This window comes from Stenella coeruleoalba (assembly GCF_951394435.1).
Source record: "Stenella coeruleoalba genome assembly, chromosome: 13".
Classification (NCBI taxonomy): domain Eukaryota; kingdom Metazoa; phylum Chordata; class Mammalia; order Artiodactyla; family Delphinidae; genus Stenella; species Stenella coeruleoalba.
In genome coordinates this window covers 65,491,282-65,516,712 of record NC_137159.1, presented here as the reverse complement: position 1 = coordinate 65,516,712, position 25,431 = coordinate 65,491,282, and the positions used below count along the sequence as shown (strand labels likewise).

General features: G+C 47.3%; 1 protein-coding gene across 1 annotated transcript in view; it reads right to left on the bottom strand.

Annotated features, from left to right (window-relative positions):
* Positions 1-25,431, bottom strand: part of CAPN14 (calpain 14) — a gene marked incomplete at both ends in the record, with an annotated part of 57,404 nt that overhangs the window by 28,004 nt on the left and 3,969 nt on the right. The window contains 15 exon segments of the mRNA XM_079940779.1: positions 4,953-5,036; positions 5,941-5,996; positions 6,347-6,463; positions 7,107-7,185; positions 7,846-7,914; positions 9,568-9,632; positions 12,160-12,217; positions 13,534-13,568; positions 13,571-13,589; positions 14,091-14,127; positions 15,647-15,886; positions 18,082-18,451; positions 19,500-19,663; positions 20,705-20,779; positions 24,173-24,375. Of these exon segments, the coding sequence (XP_079796905.1) occupies positions 4,953-5,036; positions 5,941-5,996; positions 6,347-6,463; positions 7,107-7,185; positions 7,846-7,914; positions 9,568-9,632; positions 12,160-12,217; positions 13,534-13,568; positions 13,571-13,589; positions 14,091-14,127; positions 15,647-15,886; positions 18,082-18,451; positions 19,500-19,663; positions 20,705-20,779; positions 24,173-24,375 (1,671 nt within the window).

The window sequence follows — 25,431 nt, the reverse complement described above, 5'->3', positions numbered from 1 at the left end:
TATCGACGAGGCTGTAGAGATTCAAAAAGGCGACGTTCCGAAGTAACCCGTGAGCTAAGCAGTGATTTGAACTCAGTTCTTAGGACTCTAAGGTCCTTGCCTGCACCCTGCTGACAAGGAGAGGAAGGGCTGGAGAGGAAGGGCTTGAACGTCTCATGACCAAGCTTGAAGGCCATGGCTGCTGCCTCAGCCCCTCAGGAGAGGGTCCCGATGCCATGACAGAACTTGCTGGGCCCCTGCCTGCCTGTGCGAACTCGCTCACCGGCTCCCTCACGACAGAGCTAAGCTCCGCCCCTCGGAACCATGGCTGTTTCCCAAACACACCGTTCCCTTCCCTGCTTCTGTGTACTTTTTCTCCACGCGCAGAACCGTCTATCTGGAACCTCACCGTTCTCCCTTTACTGTCTTATCTAGTGCCTCTATCCTATAAGACGGCCACGCATCACCCCCCAGGAAGCTTCCCGCCGACTCTCTCAGGTTGGCCTGGGCACCTGTCTTCTGTGTTTCCCCAGCGCTCTGTGCATCCCCAACACAGCGCGCCTCAGACCATCTGTCCGTCAGCTGTCACTCCAGTAAACTATGACTCTGTGTCCCCAGTGCCTAGCACGGTGCCCAACCCATTATAGGAGGTTGACACAGGTCTTCTGATGGATGGGTGAATGTTTGAACGGCTGGTTGGCTGGACAGGTGGAGGGGATGCAGTCCCACTGCCCAGCTGGCCTCACCATGCCAGGGCCTCATCAGCACCACGTGCAAACCAGCTGAGCCAATCAGCATGGAGCACCACTGTGAGGACATGGGTCTAACAGAGAGTAACCGCTTCCTTGCCATGGCTGTGCACTGGTCAGGCCTTCTCACTCCTAGCGTCAGGTCAGCTAGCGTCAGGTCAGCTCTAGGTCACATCTAAATTATCCAACAGAGCTTCTGGAACAACTGCTGGTCAGTATGGTCTCCAGAGTTGCTTGGTCTGTGGTCCAGAAAAGCCCTCACTGACAACCTGGGCCTCTGACGAGTAAACCTTCTCCTGCTTCTGAAGTTCAAGGTGAGCGGAGGGCAGAGCCTGTGTCTGTGTGACGTGAGAGGAGCTTTAATAACAAGATGGCCCCTTTTGCAGGTGCCTGGCATTGGAGACGAGGGGTGCCCTCCAGAGGCCACACTTCAAGGAAGCAGTGATAGGTTCAGAGAGGGGAAGTAGAGGAAGAAGAGGAAAGTAGAAATGGGATATGAAACCTTGGGCGTTTCAGAAGAGTGGTCGTTGTGAGTGACTGTGTTTTAAAAACAAAACTAAATAATAATGGTTGTAAAGAAAGACTTGTCCTGCCTAAGGAAAACAAGAGCGGCTGCATTTACTGAGTGCCTACAGCATACCAGCGTTATTTAATCTTCACAATGACCCAGTAACATAGACATTTTGGGCTCTATTTTACAAATGAGTAACCTGAGGTCCAATGTCATACAGCTAGAATGTTCCTGCCCAACCTCTCCTCACTTTCATTCCTGTTGGATTTTGTACGCCTTCAGTCTTCGGGACTCTGGGAGAGCGTTGGTAACTCGGGTCCTGGGGCCAGTGACCCCAGAGGGCTGTCTTTGCAGAGCTCCCCAAGAGCTGGACACACAGCTTACTCCTCCACAAAGCCAGGCAGAGCTGGCCCCCTTTTACCTACCTAGGGCCCACAAAACTAGTTTTTTCCTTTTTGTCCATTATAAATATTTTAAAACATATATTTCATTGGGAAAACATCAGCTTGGAAATCCTGGAGGCTAAAATCATTTCTCTAACCCGGCGGGACAACAGAAGGAAAGCAGTGCTCTGTACAGTAAGCTGCTGACTGCCCTGCCCTGGGCCTTAACTGGTATCTAGAAGGTTCTCTCTGGTGACTAAGTTTTTGTACAAAACATGAGAGAAAGGAAAAAAGAAAAGCAAGGATAAATAAAGGGCAGGTATTTTAGTCCCCTCTTGCACTGTCCTTTTAGCAATTAGAGTCCTTTTTTTCTGAGAGTTGAAGGCTTAGGACGGGACCCCCAGGCGTGCTCTGCCTGCTTGGGCTGGACTTCTAGACAGCCCTAGCTTCTGGACTCCCTGACTCACCTGTCTTGGCACCTGAGGACTGACTGCTTGCTCCTCCGTTGCTGGGCTTCTGGAATGCAGACTTTCCACCTGTCTTGGTCATGATAATCACCTGGCTTTTAACTTCTGGAAATCACTGGTGTCCACCACTCACACCTTCAGCATAACTTCATCCGGACCCTTGAACGGTCTACCCTGTCCTAGAGCCTTACTTGCCCCCCATGCCCTGGGGTGACAGAAGATGGGGAGGGGATATGTGGGTGGGGACATGGCTTTGCCCCTCATCTCCAGTACTCAGCTTTGGGGGGGCGCAGAGGGAATCTGTGGGGGTGAAGGTTGGCAAGGCACAGGGTATCTGTGAGTTGCCACAGTGATACCTAAACTCGGGGGGTGAGGGTAACACACGAGGGACAGGAGGGCAGCTCAGACCACCACCAAGAAGCCAAATGGGGCGCTTTATCAGAATTAAGTGATCTGAATGCAGATCTCATCTGCACCAAGCAGAACCATCACACAAGTGTGATGAATGGAATAATGTGCAAGTGTCATGAACGGAATAATGGTACAACCTTCCCATCACCCCAAAACTCTGCAAGATGGCCTTCATGGTGCAAAGCAATAATAATTTAACTAAACCAAATATTTAAAATGGCAGGGTCTAAAGGCAGAAATAATGATAAGTAAATAGACATAAAAATCTTTAAAAGACTATATATGATGACTGTTTACAAAATCAGTAACGCCTCATGTATTAGAGCACATGGCACTTATGGTAAACCACTTCGCATTTTATCATTTGGAATAAATAAAGGTTTTTATGCTTTGAAAGTGCCCCTTTCAAGCGCTCCTTCCTCCCGCACTGCCCGTCTACCAGGCTGTCAAACTTCCTTTAGTTCTGCCAATGGACACCCTTTTATCCCCTATTCAACCTCCTCCTTTAGTCTCCTATGGACCTGGAAACCAGGTAGTCATGTTTGTTAGAACAGTTTGTAAATTAATAATAAATAGAATTTTAGGGTTTCCCTGGTGGCGCAGTAGTTAAGAATCCACCTGCCAATGCTGGCAGCACGGGTTCGAGCCCTGGTCCGGGAAGATCCCACATGCCGCGGAGCAGCTGTTCGCCACAACTACTGAGCCTGCGCTCTAGAGCCCGCGAGCCACAAATACTGAGCCTGTGTGCCACAACTACCGAAGCCCGCGCACATAGAGCCCGTGCTCCACAACGAGAGAAGCCACAGCAATGAGAAGCCCACGCAGCGCAACGAAGAGTAGCCCCTGCTCGCTGCAACTAGAGAAAGCCCGGGCAGAGCAACGAAGACCCAATGCAGCCAAAAATAAATAAATAAATAAAAATAATAACAATAATAAATAGAATTTTAATGAATGGCTCTGGGTCGCTAACTTATGAGTAAAATGCATGGACCTTGGGAAATGGCCACTGTTCTGATTTTCTGCCTGGGTTCTGGGTTGGTAGGGACGCCAGGACAGTGAGGGATCACTGTAGCACAAAACATCGTATATACCGACCGTCCGCTGATTAACTCTACAATGCAGCATGGATTTGTTGTTCTTCTTTGAAGTAGATCTGATAGCCCATAGGTCAGGTAAACAGACTGACACCCATCACATGCAGAAGCCCTTTAAGAAGTCGGGTGTTTTAAATTCACTGGCACCCCCCAAATCCAACCATCGGGAGATACTGTCAGCAGAAGATCACGCAGTGACCTCAGATGCCAGATCCAGCCCATCCCACCTGGACCCTGACAGCTCTGTTATGTTCTGTGCTCTTAAAAGTTCAATGTACCCCCGCCCCACCCCCAGACAGTTAAAAGTTAGCCGATCCCTCTACCAGTTTATAGATGCCGGTACAGATGCCTACAAACATATCATTCCCTCTTCAGGTCTTGAAACCTAGACTATTACCCCAAATGTGAGAACGCGGCATGTCTAAGGTCATTTAAGTTGGACACCTGTGGAGTCAGTATCGTATAAAGGAAAGAACACCAAGCCTGGAATCAGATTGCTTAGATGACGTTTCTGCTTGTGACAAGGTCGTGGTCACAGGGAAAGAGCTGGTCTTGACAAGTCCAAGGCAATCTTTCTGCCTCGCTGCTTCCCTCTTTGTATGCTGCCCGTCCAAAGGGGAGATCTGCAGAAAAGAAATCTTACCAGACGAGAAAGTGATGGCTGGAGACACAGTCCTGAAGAGCTGTGGGTGGGTTGAGCATGGGTTGGCCTCAGCCAAAGGCCACCCTTGGGCCATATGCAGAGTCCTCGGTGAGGGCCAACGAGCGTCCAGGCTTCTCAGGAGCACAGAGTCATCATCGGCCACTGGAATGATGAGGAAGAAAATTATGATCTATTCAGACCCATCTCTGACATTCAGTTGAGGATGCTTCATTTCTCAGTCACCAGGTCCTAGAGCCTGATGCAGGACTTGGGGCCTCCTCCCCCATCACTCCTGGGAAGCCATACAGGACATTAATGGAGAGCTTAGCCAGAAGGACCACACCATCCCATAGTAAGTATAAATCAACCTGAAATACAATCAACCTTGACTTCCCTTGGCGCCTGTGAATGATGATAGCCAAGATGCAGGCTGATTCTATATTCAATTCTCAATGCAAGTTTCCCCCATGAATTCAATTTGGCGTGCTTGTGACAGCAGTGTGCAGGTGTGCGGGCCGACGGGGTAGCAGAGATCCAACAGAGCACAGTCTACCTGTTTACATTTATGGGCCCATTTGTCTGACAGCTTTATGTGGGTGTGATGAACGGTCCCTCTAACTCACATAGGGGGGAACCTCTGGGGAAACCACTCCCTGGGCCAGTTACATAAAAATGGTGATGCTGGTGATGATGAAGATGAGAATGGTGAAGTTACCAGCGGGGTCAGAGAAAAGCCCAGAGTGAAATTCCAGCAAGTTGGCTGCCACTCCCTGTAGGCCTCCTCGATGGCCTTGAGGATCTCCTCAAGGAACCAGAGGTGGTCAGAGCTGGAGAGAACGTTAGACATCACCCAGCCAGCTCATCTCGCACACAGGGAAGCCGAGGCCCAGAGATGCAACGCGATGTGCTGACAGTCCCACAGGTGGTTACGAGGGGTGCTGTGGCTTCACCTTGGGTCTCAGTCCAGCTCTCTTGCCATGATAGCACGTTGCTTTCTAGGAGCCTCTGCTCGAGCTGTGAGCTGCCCTGCGTCAGGAGCCACTCTGATGGCTGTCCTGCTCTCTCAGTGCGGAGTATGTCGCCATGGAAGGATCGCTAGGGATCACGTGTCCTTGGGGATCTGTGATTGGGTACGGGCTCAGAAGTTCTAACCATTGCCCCTCCACCTGCATCCCACCTTCACACTCAAATATGGGAGTGATTGAGGGTAGATACACGTTGAGGGTCCCTATATCTTAGAAGCTTATTCCATAAACTGAACATCCGAGGTCAAGGAAGAAACCCCAGCTTTTATGAGTCTCTTTCTAAGCAGCCCAAACGGAGGATGTGTTTTCGACAGAAAGGGCGGATGATTCAACTCCAGACTCCAGTGTCTCCACATCTGGCCCATGGCAGGTGCTCAGTAAATCTGTGCAGCTTGAACGGAAGGGGAAGACAGCCAGTGTCAGACACAGAGCTGTTTTCTCCTCAGCGTATCACCGCATTCATTCAACAAACACTTGTACCTTCACATATGCCTGGCACACAGTGGGTGCCCAGTCATATTTGATGCACAAATGAATAAGTGCAATGAATACAGTGCTCCATCGGGCACTCAGCAGAACGAAGGGCACTCAGAACCCTTCTCCTTCACAAGCCCCTGAACCGGCAACGGCCACTGCTCCCTAAGATGACATGAATCGACCCCGTGGAGAAGGTCTTACTTCTGGCTTCTGGAGGTATATCCCTTTGCCATCTTGGGTCAAGTTTTGGAAGACGTCTGTGAAAATGCAGTAGAAAAGAACACAGCTAATGCGTGTGTATGTGTTGGAAACAAGAGGGACTAGCTCCTCCCATACGTCCCCTCACCCAGGAAGCCAATTTCGGCCTCTGTGCAATCACACGCGCCACACTTGTTCTAAGCGAGCCGCTTCACACCTTGGCCCTGGAGCAGACAGGGCATAAGTTAGTTCGGGTAGATGCAGCTAGGTTTCACAGGCACAGAGCCAGCGTTCCCCAGAGCTCCCTGCACTGGCAGCAGTCCTCTCTTGTGCTTGAACTGGGGACAGGTGGGCAATCCACGAGGAGAGCAGAGGAAGCCCGGGCCCTCCCTCCTTCCCCCCAGCTCACCCTGCATGTTCTCCACATGCAGCATCAAGCGAACAGAGCTGACGAAGGCCATCTGGAGGTCAGGGCCGCCGTAGCAGATGAGCATCAGCTGGCAGACGTCATCACTGAGCGCGATTCCTGCATTGAGCAAGGGTTCCCACCCTGGGTGCCGGAAACCTCATATCCAGCTCCCCTCCCACCTGAGGCCCCTTAAATTGTCCCTCCACTTCCGGGACCTGAATCCTAATAGCCTAAGATCTTCTTTTACACGGTTCATTGTGAATTTTTCAATTATTTAGCCTATTAATTTTATTGTCTCTCCATTCTCCATCCCTGTCCCCTAGGCAACCAGCATGAGGATCTTTTCATCACGTGGGTTACTGGCCTTGAAGGCAGGAGGCAGTCTGCTTAGTGGTCAAGAGCATCTACCTGCCTTGGCGTCTGGGAGTCCTGGATTTAAGCCCCAGGCAAGTTAACTTCTCTGAGCTTCAATTTCTTCCTCTGTGCAGTGGGGATTAAAACAGGGTGTTGGCAAAGATTAAATGCGAGTATACATGTGCCAACCCTCAATAAACGTTAGCTGTGATCATAGTGATAATAATCAATGGTTTAGTTATTCACAGATCCTGGTCTTTGGGCCTCTGAACTCGGGGAGTAACCCTACCCATTAGAAGAATGCAGGACGCCACACACCCTGCCCAGCACCACTCACCCCCGCCGCCCCATCCCCTGCCTGGTGTGCGCCCTGCAGCATCACCTCCCCACCCGCCTCCAGGCCTACCTGTGTCCCTCATGGCAGCCCGCAGCTGGGCCCAGTTCAGGCATCCTGAGCAGTTAGTGCCTTGCTTGTGGAAAACCTCCTGCGAAGAGCCCACACCAAAGGCTAAGGAAGCCAGGCGTTTCCAAGCCCCACCTGAGAGCCCTCACACGCCAGTGTCAAGGCTGCAGGACTACTGAGTGTGAGGCTCCACCGGTAGGCCTGGCTGCCTAGACAAGAATAGGGCAGGGGGTCCCTGTCAGGATCCCACCTCCTCTCCCAGTTCTCCTTAAGGCTTGTGAGAGTGGGCGGTCTTTCTGTTACGGGGGATGGAGAGTCTTGGTATAGGTAAACGTGCCTAATCTGAGCACGCCATCCAAATTTTGAAGGGCTTCCAACCTTATGACTCAGGAGACGGGAGGAGAGTTGTGAGTAATGATTGGAAAAGTAGGAGGGAGCCAATTTATGAAGGACTCTAAATGCCATGCTAGGGAGTGTGAACTCGACTGACGGCCATTGGGAGTCTCAAAACATTTTTAGTAAGGAAGCGATGTGATCAGATGTCGCTTTAAAAATTCAGAAGACTATTGCAACAGGCTCTCTGAGTTTGGGAGAGAAAGGAGGAAACACTAAAAGGACATTAGGGAAGATTAGGTGAGTGGTTGGGCTGAAAGGGCTGAAAGGGAGAGGGGTACCTTATAGTTTTGCAGAATTGCCATTTCTGCCCTGTCCCGTGGGAGGCGTGGTGAACACTTGTTCTTACCTGATAGAGCATCAGCTGCTTCCACGGGTCCCCGAATTCCTGGATACTCACGGTGCCGGACGCATTAAGCTGATAGCAGGGTTAAGGTCAAAGCCGCCAGGGGAGTTTTGTCCACACCTCTGGAGGCAGTAATGGGCCCTCCACACAGCAATGTGCAATTTGGGACACCCCATTCAATGTTAGCTATCCCTAGCTGGCCTCCCTTGACTGCTCAGTGCAGCCCAGGGCTCCCTGGCCCTTACTAGGAAAGGACAGAATGAGCTGCAACACAGCAGCACTGAGAGGAGAGGATGGTCTGATGATGGTGATGATGACAGTTACCACTTAGTGAAGCAGGGTATTCTGACATGGCCAATCTGATGCGATTTAAATAAAAAATAGTAACTCTTTTTCTCACTGTTGTCAAAACCAACTCATGGAAGGAGTCAGGCACAGGGCGGCTAAGGATGCCTCTTATATTTAGTCATTTTAGGAACGGTTAAAAGCTGAACGCTTAGCCCTGTAGACCACGTCCAAATACCCCCGCATCAGAGAGACTGGCTCAAAAACACCATGACACACCACCTCTCTTTGAGCCCTGATGGTGGGCCTAGCACTGAGCTATACACTTGACCTATGGAACTTCATTTTCACCTAGTAGGTGGGGTAGGTACTAACTCCTCCCTCTTATGGATGAGGAAATGAGGGCTCAGAGAGCATGATCTTGTCCAAGTTCATACAGCTGCTGACAAGGCTGGGACCTGCCCCAGTGCCTGCATACCTGACCACCATCCCACACTGCCCGCAGCCTCTGCAAAGTTTCTGCCAACATTCTTTATATTTGCAACCCCTCTCACAGTATCCATTCTATGTGCCTCTCTGTGGCGTGGGTAATTAAACTCCGAACAACGTAAGGCAGAGGGTTTGCTAGAAAAATGACAGTGTTGAGAACGAGGAAAGCTGATTTCGCGGCATGTCACGGAACTCCCCAAGCTCTGGTTTCCTGATCTGTAAATGGGGGCAGCGGCTGCCCCATCACCAAATGGAAAACTCAGGACCCTGAGGCTCTTGTAAAAGCTTCTTGTAACCTGGAGAATTGTTACTAACCGCCACCCTGCAGCTGCCTCATCCTCGCTGTCAGGAAGTAAGCTTATTGTTATTAATAACAATATTGATCACTTTTCGATGACAGTTCTGTCCTAAGCACTGTACGTGGGTTATCTCATTTGTATTCATATACAAATCTTACAGAATAGGTTTCGTTTTGGGGTTTTTTTTTTTTTGTATTTTGGCTGCTCTTTTTTGGGTCTTCGTTGCTGCTCACGGGCTTTCTCTAGTTGCAGTGAGCGGGGGCTACTCTTCGTTGCGGTGCACGGGCTTCTCATTGCGGTGGCTTCTCTTGCTGCGGAGCACGGGCTCTAGGTGCACGGGCTTCAGTAGTTGTGGCGCATGGGCTTAGTTGCTCCGTGGCATGCGGGATCTTCCCAGAGCAGGGATAGAACCTGTGTCCCCTGCATTGGCAGGTGGATTCTTAACCACTGTGCCACCAGGGAAGCCCCAGAATAGGTTTTAATACCATCTCTGTGCTGCACATGAGGACCTGGGGCACAGTGAGGCTAAGTGACTAGTCGGAGATCACAGACCTAGTAAGTGCTAGGGTTGGGATTCAACCCCAGGCCGCCTGGCTCCAGGGCAAAGCTCTCTAACAGCAGAATGCATCCTCCCACAAACCCAAAAAGATACATCCAGTAGGGCCAGGATCCCCTGGCAGGCCTCGAGGCTGAAGAGAGGCTGTTCGCTCCTTAGACCTGTGAAGGAACGGAAAGAGTCTGCATGGGCGTGGCCCCAGGACTGCATGGCCCTTTTCTGAACAGGAAGGGGCAGTGCTGCCTAGGCTGGCCATAGGGCCCAACGACCACCATTTACGTTGGGGCAGGAAGAATGAGAACAGTGGAGACAGAGAGAGAAGGCTTAGAGGGGATTCCTACATCCCAGTAACACAGTAAAACCCTGCAGAGAACATTCTGGTTTTGCTTCACAGTAGGTCAGATGAACATGGCCCTGTGTATCGGAGGGCTGGGATGGGGGCAGACAGGACGATAGAGTCACAGGCTCCCCAGTCTGAAAGGGCACCTTTTTCAAGCTCCCACCCAAACTGGAAGACAATCTCAGATGTCCTGACAGATGGCCTGTCGGTTCTGGGAGCTCACTTTTTCACATGGAACCATAGCTCCAAGTCAGGAGAAACTTCTCCTGTTAATTCCAAGGGAAGCGCCTGTAAAACTCACTCACTAGTCCTAGTTCTACCTCCAGAAAAGCATAAACAGGTATTTGTCCCCTCTTCGACTCCTCCCCTCCATTCGAAACATCTAAACATTTCTCCATCGGTTCCCCAGATGATATGGTTTCTAAATCCTCACCTCCCTCTTCTACGCACTTTGCTTTGCGAGCGTCTCCCTAAAATGTGGTACCGAGACTGGAACGCACTCCTGCAGATGCAGGTGGATTAAGCAGAGTACAGTGGGTCTATCACTTCCAAAATTTTCAGTCCACATTTCCCAAATGAGGTTCCCAGGGAGACGTTTTGCAGAGAAAGGGTTTTGAGTTCAAATCCATTTGAAATATTCTGTATCTATGACCCTTGTCTGCATCACCGTGTACCTTAGCACGTGATCCGTGTACAGGAGCCAATGTTGAAATTTTGTTTAATGCAGAATTTCCTAAGCACCATTGACCGTAGAATCGAACCCATTTTACTTCATGGAACACTTACTAAAACCTCTCGGTTTCTAACATTTCTCGGAACACAATTTCAAAAACACACACTAAATGCTTCCATTAAATACCGCCTGAATTTGGATTCCCTTATTTAGCAGCAACTTGAAACTATTAGCACATGTTAAGCTCAAGGTCAACTAAATTAACCAGATAGCTTTCAAATTAACTGCCACAAAGATAAGGTCTCTTCTCTTAGGAACTTGTGCAACTGATTTTTTAAATATTATAAAATGGCAGATTTTAATTATCACCCTGACTACATTTCATCTTTTGGGCTTGGGCACAGCTTGTGGTGAACATTCTGAATTTTAATTCTGTTGGCTATTATATTAATTATTCCTCCCAGTTCTGTGCCCTCTGCAGATCTGATAAGCCTGCATCCCATGTCTTCTTCCAAGACATTGATAGAAGTTGAGGAAGTGTAAGGGGACCAAGGGCAGAATACAGAGACTCTCAACTAAATACTTAAAACGTATAGGCTCTGACCCATAACATAGAATTATCTCTCTGGGTTCATATTTATATAACTCTTGGGATGATGATAAAACTTGTGAATCATATTGCAACTTTCCAACCCACATTTCATCATTTATTATGGGAGACTTTACCAACTATTTTGCCAAAAGCTATAGCAGCTCTCTGATCTATCAACCAGAAACCCTCTCACAGGAATAAATGAAAGCAATGTGTCCATCCATTCTTTCCAAGGTCATTTTGCATACTTGTGATTAATGCCTTAAAAATTTAAATGTGCAGAAGCCATCTCTTTTACATTTTTTTTGTTTTTTGAGGAGGTGTAGGGAGGGGCTGCATCTCACATTGTATAATTTCTAGAGTCTCCCTTTCTGGCTCTTTTATGATACCCGAGTTTGGCTTTGAGAAACCATCTGGAAATTATACAGTTTCTGAGTGTGTTTGGGTTTGAAATCTTGGCTTCATGTAAAGGAGAGGCAATCACATATTTCAGGTAGCAAATACCCTTTAATTGTTTGGTTTACTTTTTTTCAAAATCATGTTTTTCTCACTCAAAATACTTTTATATGGGCTTTAAGCTTTCCTGATGATTTATCCCAAGCTTCATACAAAGGCATCCACACCGCCCATCTGCAGTTCTCCTTCGTGATGTGCTCCTATCAGATTTCTGTGGGTTAATCAATTTAACTATGAGCTCATCAGAGAGCTCTCTGGTAAGCTAGTCGATACTTAATATTTATTTGCCGGGTTGAGAAAATGAATGCCTTTCTTCCACATGGACTTTATATGCCAAGAAAGAACTATTCAGCTATTCTTCTCAAATTAGCAAACTAGCAGAAATCTTCATTTTCACTGCCATCTATCTTTACACACTCAATTAAGCAAAAAAAAAAGAAACAATTTTCTAAGCTGCATAAATTCCTCTACCTCTTTGTCAGACCACACGACCCACCCTGGTATAAGACACAGCTCCTGGGGGGACCCGTGGGCATTCACATGTCCCACCAGGAGAAAGAGAAATAGACCCAGAGTTCAGAAAGGTTGTGACCCCTGAGTCCTACAGGATGACTCTGAAATACTCACCTGCCCAGGGCATGTGGTTCAGGATCTTCTGCAGTTGGACTGCATTTATTTCTGGATGCTGGAGCAGAAGCAGAGTGGTAGAAGAGAATCATCACTGCTGAAGGCTCGTTAGATGCAGAGGGCCCACAGCTAAAGGGGGTTGGGAAAGGCCTCTCCCACATCTGCTCAGGGTGGCACATATGCCATTTCTGGGCAGAATAACTGATGCCATTTTCCTGCACATAAGGAACATGACTAGACGTATAATTAAATCTGGAATTTCATAAGAACTTCTACAACAGTTTAACTGGGTGCCAAGTTCAGAGCACCCCAGCAGGGCAGGACTCTTAAGAGGTAGACTAATAGCGGTGATTCTCAAACTGGGTTCTATAGAGATGCTTTGAAAGTTCAGCAGTTGGGTTTCAGTTTTATTACTAATAAACTATCCTTAGCCAAGAGTCCAGATTTCCATTGTAGAGTTCAGAAAAGCAACCCTTTACATGAACATTTAACTTTAGAACATATTAATGCAATATAAGTACCATAAATTTGAGCTTATAAAATGGCTGTACGTTATCTGTTCATATTTATCTGTTTTATATATGTTAGGTTTCTCTGTGAGATTCCATTTGATAAAGAGGACTGCCGCAGAAGATGTTTGGAAACCCCTGGTATGGAGGAAAACTTTTATAAACAACACACATAAGATTCTGATGTATCCTCTCTGATGACATTAAGCAAAATGCCAGTGGTGAAGATGAGAGAAGACGGGAGGGCTGTTACTAACACAGGCAGTTCATGTTCTTCCAGTTGTAATGACATCACTCAGATGTCAGGCCCAGATTTCTTGCCCTGTTTCTAAATGTATTTCGCATCCTTCAGGTTAGGGATGGGGTGGCCTCTTGCTGGTGCTCAAACCTGGGTCAGCCCAAGGAAAGAACTGGAAGGGACCAGGAGGGTAGGCTTCCTCCTCCCCAATGCCTCTTACCAGTTCTACCCCCACCAACCCACCCACGGCGTCTTCTCCCTGGGCGTCCCTCCCCCAGACCCCCCAGGGCTCATCATTGCCAGGCTCCACCCACACCTCCCAACACTGAGTCTCACCTCTGCCATATTCCATTGTCACAGGGATTAAAAATTAAAGTTGTTTTTCCTACAACAAATCAATGTAGCGTCCAAGAACGGATATGCATTTTACAGGAGCCTTCTGGAAACAACAGCTCTGCTCATTTGTCTAAAACCTTGAGGGCTTTCATAGAAAGTGGCAGTTTGGGGACTAGAAAGCCTTAAATCACAATTTAGACACAGGGTCAGGCAGATGCAAACCCACCCGCCATGGGATTATAGGCTCCACAGCGTGCCCTGCTCCTTGCTACCCGCCTTGGTTCAACTTACCTTTTCAAAGAGTTGGGTGAAGAATTCATCCTGCCCTCCATTTGGTCTACGGTCTCCTATAGGAACAGACACACAGAAGGACTTGGTCATTCCCCTGGACGAATGGACTCTCGTGCACACACTAATGTGCTCACGGCTCCCAGGCCTCTGAAATCTGTGAGTCTGACCTTGAGTGCTGGTTTAAATGTTTTACCATAGCACTCACCCACATCCCTGTTTCTCCAGTCGTCACTGGCTTTGGGGAAGTAGCAAACCGTGAAAGGGGCAGAAGAAACACCGGGTAGAGAGAAACAGAAGGACATGGAGGTGTGACTCCTGCATCTGGGGCTCCGGGCCTTCAACGCCAAGGACCTGACCGGAGGGCAGTTATTTTGGTGCAAAAACAGCAGAACCTGCATACTTCTAGGGCACAATAGATAACATACTATGTGCGCCATAGAGTAGGGCCTGCAGGATCTGCAGACCTCTTCCCCGGACCCCTGAATGTGAGGGGAGAAGCCCCCTTTCCCAGCTCTGTAAACAGTTCCCATCATGTGGAATTCCACCTGACAACCCACCTTAGGGAAGACGACACTTGAATTGCGGCCAATTTCACTGAGGGGGGAGAAAAGACCGAATTACTTCTTGGGGATCATTTTGGGAACGTTTTGACCAATATTCTCCCACCCCTGGGAACTCACCTTCCCAGTTCCTTAGCTGACGCCCCACTTGCCCTTGAAGTGTGCAGTCTGGCACAGGGCTCGGCACACGGCTGTACCTCTCCACGTGCCCTGTGTTCTCACCCCACGGCCTTTGCTCAAGCAGAACCCTCCTCCCCATGTGCCCTTTCCTTTCCCCGCCCTCATCTAACTACTCCCACTCATACGTTCAGACTCAGTGGTCTCACAAGGCAGTGAGGCCTGGGACCAAGATAAACTATCTATGCCCGAAATATGATGGAAAAAGAACTGGGTTCTAAGCACTGAAGGGCTGTCATGTCAGAACAATCATAGGCAAAATACAGGCTTACCTCATTTCACTGTGCTCCGCGTTAGTGCATTTTTTTACAGATTGAAGGTTTCTGGCAACCCTGCATAGAGCAAGTCTATGGGCGCCATTTTTCCAACAGCATTGGCTCACGGCCTGTCTCTCTGTCACATTTTGGTAATTCTCGCAATATTTCAAGCGTTTTCATTATTATATTTGTTACTGTGATCTTTGATCAGTGATGTTACTATTGCAAAAAGATTCTAACTCACTGAAGGCTCAGACAATGGTTAGCATTTTTTAGAAGTTTTTTTTTTTTTTTGGCCGCACAACTCGGCATGCAGGATCTTAGTTCCCCAACCAGGGATCCAACCTGTGCCCCCTGCAGTGGAAGCGCAGAGTCCTAACCACTGGACAGCCAGGGAATTCCCGAGTATTTTTTAATTAAGGTATGCACATTGTTTTTTTTAAGACATAATGCTATTGCACACTTAATAGACTACAGTACAGTGTAAACATAATTTTTATATGCCCTGGAAAACCAAAAATATCCTGTGACTCTCTTTAACACAGTATTTGCTTTATTGCAGTGGTCTGGAACTAAACCTGCCATATCGCCGAGGTAAGCCTGTAATAAGTTTGGCTGGGATGAGTGTATATTGATTCGTCTGAGCCTGATGGTTGATGACAGCCCCCCTCAACTGAACAAACCCTGTGCATCTCTTAGGAATCACCACGTCCTTGAGGCCACCCCTGCTTCCCCCAGGACCATGGAAGGGCGGCTCAGATGCTTCTCCTTGGTGCTCTCCAAACACCCTGGACAGATAAACGCTTACCCCAGACACACCATAACATAAATAACTGTTCATACGTCCATGTCCTTTCCAGCCTTTGAGCCCCTGGAGGGCAGGGGCCAGACCTGTTCTAGCTTTTTCTCTCTACGTCCAGCAGAGTGTTCATTTGTTAGAAGGAGAGCGGGGAGGAAGAAGTGAGGGATGTCTCCGCGCAGACAGCTGCCCTGCTCTCCTGCTCACCCTGTCCCCTGTGTTGGTCACAGACACCCCCGTCCTCCGCCATTTTCGCCTCACCCTGCCCCCCTCCCCTGGCCCGAGTGGACCCCAACCTCCGGGAGAGGCCTGGACCTTACTAAAAGACGCGCTTCCTGGAGAAGACTCTGAGGACGAACTCAGACTCCTGGCGGGACTCAGATGTGCAGGGCACAGTGACGTATGTCCCAGGCTCCAGCCACAGCTCCCGACTCACTTCCTTCTCTCTGAGAAACGTCTCAGGCCAATTCAGGGGAGCATTTTCCCAGAAGAACTTGGGAGGCAGTCTCCTCTGGTCCTCATAGCTCTGTGGGTAGAGGACGGGCACCTTTGCTGGAACCCTACATGAGGTTGAATAAATATGTTGACTGATTTGACTTTGTGTTAAAAACAATATCATACACAAGGTGAGGTGAGGAATGTCACTGTGTCTGCACTTTCCACTTTACAGTTGAGGGTCTGAAGTTCAGACAAGTTAGGTCATCTGTACAAAGTCACCTAGCGGGTAAGAGTCTCAGCCAGGATTGGAATTCAGGACAGCTGAGCTCCAATGTCCACATTCTCGATACTTCCTGAAGCTGCCTCCATGTATGTGCTACCATTTCAAGGTTGATCATGACATGATTATGCTCATAGGTACAGACGGACCACCAGCCATCTCCCATACAGATCAACTGGATACTCCGTGTCATCTCAGTGAAAGCAGCCTCTTAAAGAGGAAAGAGTACTGGCCAAAGCTCAGAAGACCCAGATCAGAGGTCTGGTTTGTGTTTTGTTTTATCTCTTATTTTTATTCTCTCTTTCTCTCTCCCTCTCTCTTTTATATCCCCCTTTGGCCCTCTTTTTCTCTCTTGCTTCCTCTTCCCTTGGCTCTCATGCAGGGCTATGGAGGGAGGGGAGATCCATAGGGGGGATGCACACAGTTGCTGCTGAAGACACTACCCACCACATAAAGACATTTCCCAGATTCCACTTAGGGCTGGGGAAACAAAATGTATCTCTTGGTGATACATGCTTTCTTTATTGAGACAATGAGAACTAGAAAATCAGCCCTTTGCTGTCTTTGCCCTGGCTGCCAGGAATCTCAGAACTAAATTTTATAATCAGCTGCAGTAGCTGTTCTAGGTTTAGTGCTCCTGGTAGAATTAACTGCTTCCCTATCTCTCATCTATTTATAACTTTTTTCTTGCCTTTTGAATTCTGTAACTGGTTCATAGTTTTGTTCTGTTTATACTTTTTATTGTAGGTTGACCCAATTCTATTTAGGAATAGGCTTGATATAAATAGCCTTTTTTTATATGAAATAGTAGAATTTAATAGAAATTCATGGCCTTTTAGATTTGTCTGCTTCACCAATGTTTATTTTGAGATCTGGCATCATTTATACTATTTCCTAGACTTTTTTTTTGAATTTTATTTTATTTTTTTATAGAGCGGGTTCTTATTAGTTATCTATTTTATACATGTTAGTGTACATGTGTCAATCCCAATCTCCCAATTCATCCCACCACCACTCCTCGACGAAATAACTTTTTCTTTTAAAATTAATCGGCACCTTTGGGAGCGCTCAGTATTCCCTCGGGAGGAAAACAAAAAACCCAACCAAGCCAAGACACCCAACGCAGAATGGTTTCTTTACAAAAACCCTTTCACTCAATTCAGTCCAATCTGAGAAAATTAAGTGTTTCACTCCTGTTTTCTTTGGGAAACAAAGAATATCCGCCACCCTTCAGAGGCTGGGATAGCTCAGGCCTTCTTAACTGATCCCTCTAGGCTGCCACCGCAGCTGAAACACAGAGCTGTTGCTGTCCTCTGCCTGTGTTTCTGTTTTGTTTTCCCAGCCTTTGTCCCTCGTCCCCTCGTAGGTGGGCTGCATGGGCTCCTGATGTCCCATCTGTTATAGATCTATTTTATTATGGGCTTCAGAACTCAGGCAAGATTGTGATTTTTCCTTCTTCCTACGTTGTGACAGTCTTCAATATTAGCCCTAAGTATTTATGTAGGGATTTAATCGATTCTAAAATGTATCGGTTCTACATCAGGCTCAGACCTGTCTGTGGAGGTGTAAGGACTTTGGGGGGCCCTTGGATAAAAACAGCAGATGCTCTTTACTTGCACACACAGAGGCAGTTGGCATTATTGCCAGACCTTCCCGTGGCTCCTTACATAAGGCTGCTGCAGTCTCAGTGAACCCGGGACATCACTCCCTACCAGGGCCAGCCTGGCAAGTGTGCAACTCACCTTGCTCATCTGAAAAACAAAAAAGAGAGGCCTCATTAGGCAGTGAATCCATCTCTTTCACAAGCATGAATTCTATTGGAGGCTGGTATACAAGAAGACTCTACCCAGAGGCCACTTCCCCTCCCATAAGACTTGCTGTTCCAGCCAGTGACATTTTAATCCATCATCAGAAATCCTGGATAAAGGTGAGGCAAGGTAAGCTTGGCTTTTGGGGAGGGGCAAAGGGAACTAGAATTAATTGTACCAACTGTGTGCCAGGCACAATGATAAGCACTGCTACACGATCTTCTTTTACTCCATCTTTTGCATAAATATCATTGTCCCCATTTTACAGATGTAGAAACTGATGTTCAAATGCAAGAAGGTGGCTTGTTCTAGATCACACATTCCCAAGGATTTGCACCCATGGTAGACAGAGAAGGATGTAGGTAGACGGAGATGGATGGTAAAGAGGACAGGAAACAGGAAGAAAGGATAGGACTCCACGAGAGGCCCACCTACCCTGAAGAGGTAGAAGCCAATGGCGAGGTGAGGCTTCTTGTTGCGGTGCCTGTGCCTGGGCTTCCGGAGCAGGGACACCAGCACACTACAAGGCATCTGGAACCTCCTGCCCTCCTGGGGCCTCCAGACCGACAGCAGGAACTTAGGGTTCTTCCAAAATGTGTCTGGGGCAGAACACAGCCAAGGTGAGACAGGCTCCCCTAGCCTCCTGCTTGCCAAAGCACAGAGAGGAGCACAGACCCAGGGTGCTGCCCCGGGATTCCCACCCAAGGTCCACCGGACAGAGCTGGGGTCCACCCGGACAGAGCTGCACATAAGCTAAGGCTTGGTCCCCGTTAAAATGCTGCTCCCCTGGGACCACAGGCACATTCTCTTCAGTTAGTTAACAGTCACTGACCCAGGCAGTGAACATCTCCAGGACACAAAGTCTGTGCCAGGCAGTGTGCTGGGCAAAAGCTACAGTGGAGAGTAACTCTCAGGTCTGTGTGTCCATAGAAAAACCCGAGGTGGAAGGGGTGGGAGGGAAGGAGCAGAGCTGTGGGGACCAAGCCTTAGCTTATGTGCAGATTCAGCCTTCGGGGGGACACTGTGGGGGAGATGAAGGCAGAGCCAGGGCCACCCGGGCCCCGCCGAGATCTTACCCCCTTCACATCTTTCCTACCCAAGAGACGGCCCATTGTGGAGAAAGGGACACAGTCCCCAAACCTCTCCACTTGGAGAATGTATACGCTTTCATCTCCTATACCTGATGACCTGGGAATCCTTGATTTTGTTTCTCTACCAAACTCTAGGTAAGGAGGGCCTGATACATACGATATAAATACTATTTCAATCCTGCCTGTTATGGGGTGGTTACTTCAGCATATCAGTGACCTTATCCTAAAACCACAGAAAGATGTGACCCAACCTTCTACTATGCCTGTGCGCCTGTGGCCGCCTGGTGCCGATTAGGAAAGGGAACCCTCTGGAAAGATACACCCCCAAGAGGTAGGCAGCCTGACTGAGAATTCTACGCCCTGGTGCAAATTAGGACAAAGGTGCCCCATCTTCCTGGTTCTCGTAGCCCGGGGCCAGCGCACGCAGCTTGGCCAGCAAAGCCCCCTCACCTTCAGCCAGGGGCCCTGGGCAGCGGCTCTGTCTGCAGCCCCACCTTTGCCTGGAGAAGCTGCCCCTTTAGACCCAAGAGCCCCTGTCTCCTGTGCACAGGCTCACCTCGGGGTGACTTTGTCGGGACACCAGCCGTGGTCCCTTTCTCCCATCTCCCCTCCAGCATGGTGTACGACCACTTCTGGACCACCTCCTGACTCAGCAGGTCTGGGCTCAGTTTACAGATGACCAGAAGCATGAAATGTGCTTTCAAGTCCTGCAGTGTCATCCTGTGTAGAGGACGAAGGAGATGACATCCAGTCATGAGGACCAGAAGGGAGGCTGCAACTAAGTAACGGGCACCCCAGCCCTCTGCTGGACCCAGGGCCCCAGCCTCCACACCCCCATGCAGAGCTGAGCTGGCTTCGGACCCATGAGACTGGGGCTGGATGGACCAGTGTGACGGTCCATCTCGGGCAGGTGGTGCTACCAAGAAACCCCACCCTGTGGCTGGAAGAAGCCTCCAACGATGGCTACCTGAGGGCGATGTTCTTGGGCCACAGATGGTGGTGATAAAGTGGAATTGGGGCATTCATAGCTAGTCAGTTGATTTATACATGTTCAATAAGAATTGCACAAATCAGTTCCTCATCATCAATTGATAAAAATCTTCGCCCCAATTGGCTAACGTTGTGCCCCAAGGCGTGTTGTCTGAACCAGCTCAGTTTACTATCTGTAAACAGAAATAATAGTATTTGCAGGACTCTTGAGTTCAATGACCACTTACTTCAAGAGCGAAAGGGACACAGCAGTCTGAAAAGGATGGGTACAGGGAGAGGAGGGACAGCGTGGGAGTTAATAGTAAGGGTGAAAAGTGGAAGGAACGGGGAACAGGTGGGTCTCATGTCAGACACCCAGAAGCAGCATCAGCTCAGGGTGTCTGGTGGCCTTTCATAAAAAGGGGTGAGAGGCTTCGGGGTGGGTGGGGGTAGTATTGCTTTGCTCTGGAGGGCACAGGTGCGGTGGTTTATAGTCGGCAAGAAACAGAAGTCAGAAAGGAGGCAGTGGCCACACCCACCCTCTGCTTTGAGCACCCGCTGAGTTCCATGCCAGGGGTCTCTGATCTCATTCCAGAGACTGTGACTGTTTGATTGCCCTGCTAGGCCATGAGCCCCTAAAGGGTCTTCTTGATCTCTGTATAAGAGATCTTGTCTCTTGATCTCTCTTGATCTCATGTATGCCTGGCATACATGAGGCACCCTGTAAACGTTTGCTGGATGGATATCCTAATGTAAGCCAGGGCATGTGCCCCAAGTCTCTGAGTCAAATACCAGAATTCCCCATCATCATCTTTCCTCAGCAGCAGAATCTTCTCCTTGAGGCTCAGTAGCTCCCACATACTTGAGCTGAAAACAGAAAAGAAATGTTTTCATGGGGAAGGAAAGGATGGAGAGGGACATGCAAGAAATTCTTCAGTAAATGCTCTATAGTGTTGCTATTTATTCTCATCTTCATACTGCTTGCAGACAATTACATCTCACATCCTCTATTATGAAAGCAACGTGTGACATTCATTCATCACTTACTCTGAGCCAAGTTCTGGGCTAGGCTCTTGACATATTTTATTTCATTTAAGGCTAACAGCAACTTTACAAAGTAGGGATTTTTATTGCCATTTTAAAGATTAGGAAACTGAGGTTAAAAGAGATTAGGTCACTTGCTTGAAGTCACAAAGTTATTGAATGTCAGAACTAGCATTGGAACCTATGTTACTATTGGGTTTTTTTCCACAGCCCATCGTTTTGGACTTCTGTTTCTGGCTACAAAGGAGTAAGGCTTTCATGTACCACTTCCTCACTAGAAACAACTAAAAATGGGACAAAATACAAGAAACAACTGTTCTTGGACATTAGACAGCAGGCAGCACAGAACTGTGACCCCAAGAGGAGGGAGACAAATAAAGTGAGCCTAACATTGCCTAGACTCCTGCCTGAAACTACTTCCCTGGACAGTGACGCAGGGAAGTGGACCCACAAAGAGCCCAGCAGTCTTGCTGAGTGGAAGAGACAGAGTCTGAAGTTCAGGGAGACAAGACAGCTAGAATTTGCTGGGGAAAGTGCCCAAGAGGAGGGGGCTACTTAAACAAGGACCTCCAGAGGACTTAACAGGTGTTCCCTTGAGTCTTTGGCTAAAATAAAATCTGTCCATACATAAAATGAAATCCCACAAGACTGGACTATACACAGAACAATTTCCAGAGCTGACACCAGGCTGGAAATCATTTGAATTCCCACCAGCCAGAGTCAAAAGACCTTACAATATACATGGGGTCTTTAGTAGAGAACCCAAAGGGTCTACACCTTAGTAGTGGGGTCAAGTTAGGCCCCAACTAAAAGTTTTCCTAGAACTGTCCTAAAAGAAAACTTCAAAGTATCAAAATAATCCCTAAGCAACTAAATCTACAATGTCCAGTATCGAATAAAAAATCACTATGTATATGGGCTTCCCTGGTGGCGCAGTGGTTGAGAGTCTGCCTGCCGATGCAGGGGACACGGGTTCGTGACCCGGTCCAGGAAGATCCCACATACCGTGGAGCAGCTGGGCCCGTGAGCCATGGCCGCTGGGCCTGCATGTCCGGAGCCTGTGCTCTGCAACGGGAGAGGACACAACAGTGAGAGGCCCAAGTACCACAAAAAAAAAACAAAAAAAACCACTATGTATATGAAGAAGCAGAAAATGTGATCCACTATCAAATCAATATCAAAAAAACAAACAACCCAATCCAAAAATGGGCAGAAGACCTAAACAGACATTTCTCCAAAGAAGATATACAGACTACCAACAAACGCATGAAAAGATGTTCAGCATCACTAATCATTAGAGAAATGCAAATCAAAACTACAATGAGGTATCACCTCACACCAGTCAGAATGGCCATCATCAAAAAATCTACAAATAAGAAATGCTGGAGAGGGTGTGGAGGAAAGCGAACCCTCCTGCACTGTTGGTGGGTATGTAAATTGATACAGCCACTATGGAGAACAGTATGGAGGTTCCTTAAAAAACTAAAAATAGAACTACCATATGACCCAGCAATCCCACTATTGGGCATATACCCTGAGAAAACCATAAATCAATAAGAGTCATGTACCACAACGTTCATTGCAGCACTATTTACAATTGCAAGGACATGGAAGCAACCTAAGTGTCCATCGACAGATGAGTGGATGAAGAAGATCTGGCCCATATATACAATGGAATATTACTCAGCCATAAAAAGAAACGAAATTGAGTTATCTGTAGTTCGGTGGATGGACCTAGAGTCTGTCATACAGAGTGAAGTAAGTCAGAAAGAGAAAAACAAATACCGTATGCTAACACATATATATGGAATCTAAAAAAAAAAAAATGGTTCTGAAGAACTTAGGGGCAGGACAAGAATAAAGACACAGATGTAGAGAATGGACTTGAGGTTACAGGGAGGGGGAAGGGTAAGCTGGGACGAAGTGAGAGAGTGGCATGGACTTATATACACTACCAAACGTAAAATAGATAGCTAGTGGGAAGCAGCCACATAGCACAGGGAGATCAGCTTGGTGCTTTGTGACCACCTAGAGGGGTGGGATAGCGAGGGTGGGAGGGAGACGCAAGAGGAAGGAGATATGGGGATATATGTATATGTATAGCTGATTCACTTTGTTATAAAGCAGAAACTAACACACCATTGTAAAGCAATTATACTCCAATAAAGATGTTTAAAAAAAAAAAGAAAATGTGATCTATGACCACACGTAAAAACAGACCTAGAAATAAGAGAGATATGATGGAATTAGCAGATAAGGACATTAAAACACCCATTATAAATGCGCTTCATGTTCTCAAGGATGTAAAGGGAACTATGGACATGATGAAGAGAAAAGTGAAAGATATTCTCAAATGGTATCTCTAGTATTAAAAAATATAATATCTAAAATGAAAACTACTCTGGATGAGACTAACAGCAGATTAGACACTATGGAATAAAGCCCATCATTTTATTTAATCCTCATCACACATCTGGCTCAAAGAAATTAAAAAGTTTGCCTAAGATCACACAGCTACCAAAATTAATTTAACCCGTCATTTTTCTCAAAGACAAGCACTTGTTTTCCTAAACAAACCACTACCAACAACGTTATGATGCTATATTTCTACACCACTTTAAAATTTATATAAATCGGGCTTCCCTGGTGGCGCAGTGGTTAAGAATCCGCCTGCCAATGCAGGGGACGCGGGTTCGAGCCCTGGTCCGGGAAGATCCCACATGCCCAATTAAGCCGGTGCGCCACTGAGTCTGCACTCTAGAGCCCACATGCCACAACTACGGAAGCCTGCGCGCCTAGAGCCTGTGCTTCGCAACAAGAGAATCCACCGCAACGAGAAGCCCAAGCACTGCAACGGAGAGTAGCCTCCACTCGCTGCAACTAGAGAAAGCCCAAGCGCAGCAACGAAGACCCAACGTAGCCAAAAAAAAAAAAAATTTATATAAATCTTTGGATGCCATTTTTCCACATAGACCCAGTCCCTCCGACAATTCTCTTTATTAATGTATAATAAATAGAGTGTAGTACATTCTATCAGGAGTAATATTCCACTTATTTTTCTGAGCCTTCATTTTTTCATCTGTAAAAATGATTAAGTGATAATGCATATGTGAAAATGTCAAAAGCACGCATGTGAATTTGTGTGCCAATGGCAGCCTCCTTTGCAGCCTTTACCTACCCCGTGCTCACCCCTCCCAGCCAGTCTCAGAAGTTCACCTGTCACTCCAGTCTCCTTTCCATTCCACTCTTCCCCAGGGGTTCCGCAGCTTGACTAGGTAGGCAGGTCCATGTTTGGAGGTCACCTGTATAAAATGAGAACCAGTCCAGGTGGCTGGGCTGAGTGCCAATAGCAAATGTTGCAGATATCTGGGTGAGATTCGTGCCTGCAGATGAGACCTTGAAATGAACGATCTAAGGCCCTGGGAGTTGGTAAGAGGAGAAAATGGCTCTGCTGCTCACTAGCTGTGAGACCTAAGGGAAGTTACTTAACCTTTCTGTGTCCTTTTCCTGATCTGTAAAATGAAGCCAATAGTCACATCTACTGCAATGCGTTGAATGGGTACCCTCCTCCAAAGATACGTTTACCTAGACTCTGTCAATGTGATCCTATTTGTAAAAAGGGTCTTTGCAGGTGTAATTAAGTTAAGGATCTTGGGATAAAATCACTCTGGATTAGGGTGGGTCCTAAATCCAATGACAAGTGTCCTTACAAAAGAATAGAAGGGGAAAGACACAGAGGAGAAGGGTGTGTGAAGATGTAGGCAAAGACCGGAGCTATGCATTCCAAGCTGAGGAATGCTGGAAGCCACCTAAGCCGAAATAGGCAGGAAGGATCCTCCCCTACAGCTATTGGAGTGAGTACGGTATTAAGGACACATTGATTTCAGACTTCTGCCTTTAAGAAACACTGTGAAAAATAAATTTCTCTTGCGGCAATTTGTTATGGCAGCCCTAGGACACCAATACACCTACTCATAGGACTGTTGTGAGGATTGAGCTAACATGGGTAAAGCAGTTAGGACAGTATTTATCACATATTAAGTGCTAAATTTTGTTAAATACATTTGTTAAATAAATATAAAATCATAAACATAAATATTTTTAAATATAAATTTTGTTATCTCAATATGAAAATAAAAGTTCTTGACACACACAAACATGACTGATGGAGATCTAAGAGAAAGAAGAAATCAGGTGCGAATGGAGTTGAAAAAGTCTGAAACAGAGTTAAAGGGAATTGGAGGACTTTGGGGAAGTCACACTTACACTTACAGCCAAATAAACCTGGGGTCTGAACCCAACTCTAACCATTTACTGACTCAATTTTATCATTTCAGTTTTATCATCTACAAAATAGGGATAATATATACTTTGTAAGATTAGTGGGAAAATTCAACTATTCATTTCGTAATGAATACAAAACATTTAGTCCAGTGGCTGGTCCATAATAAGCACTCAGTAAATTGTGTTAAAAT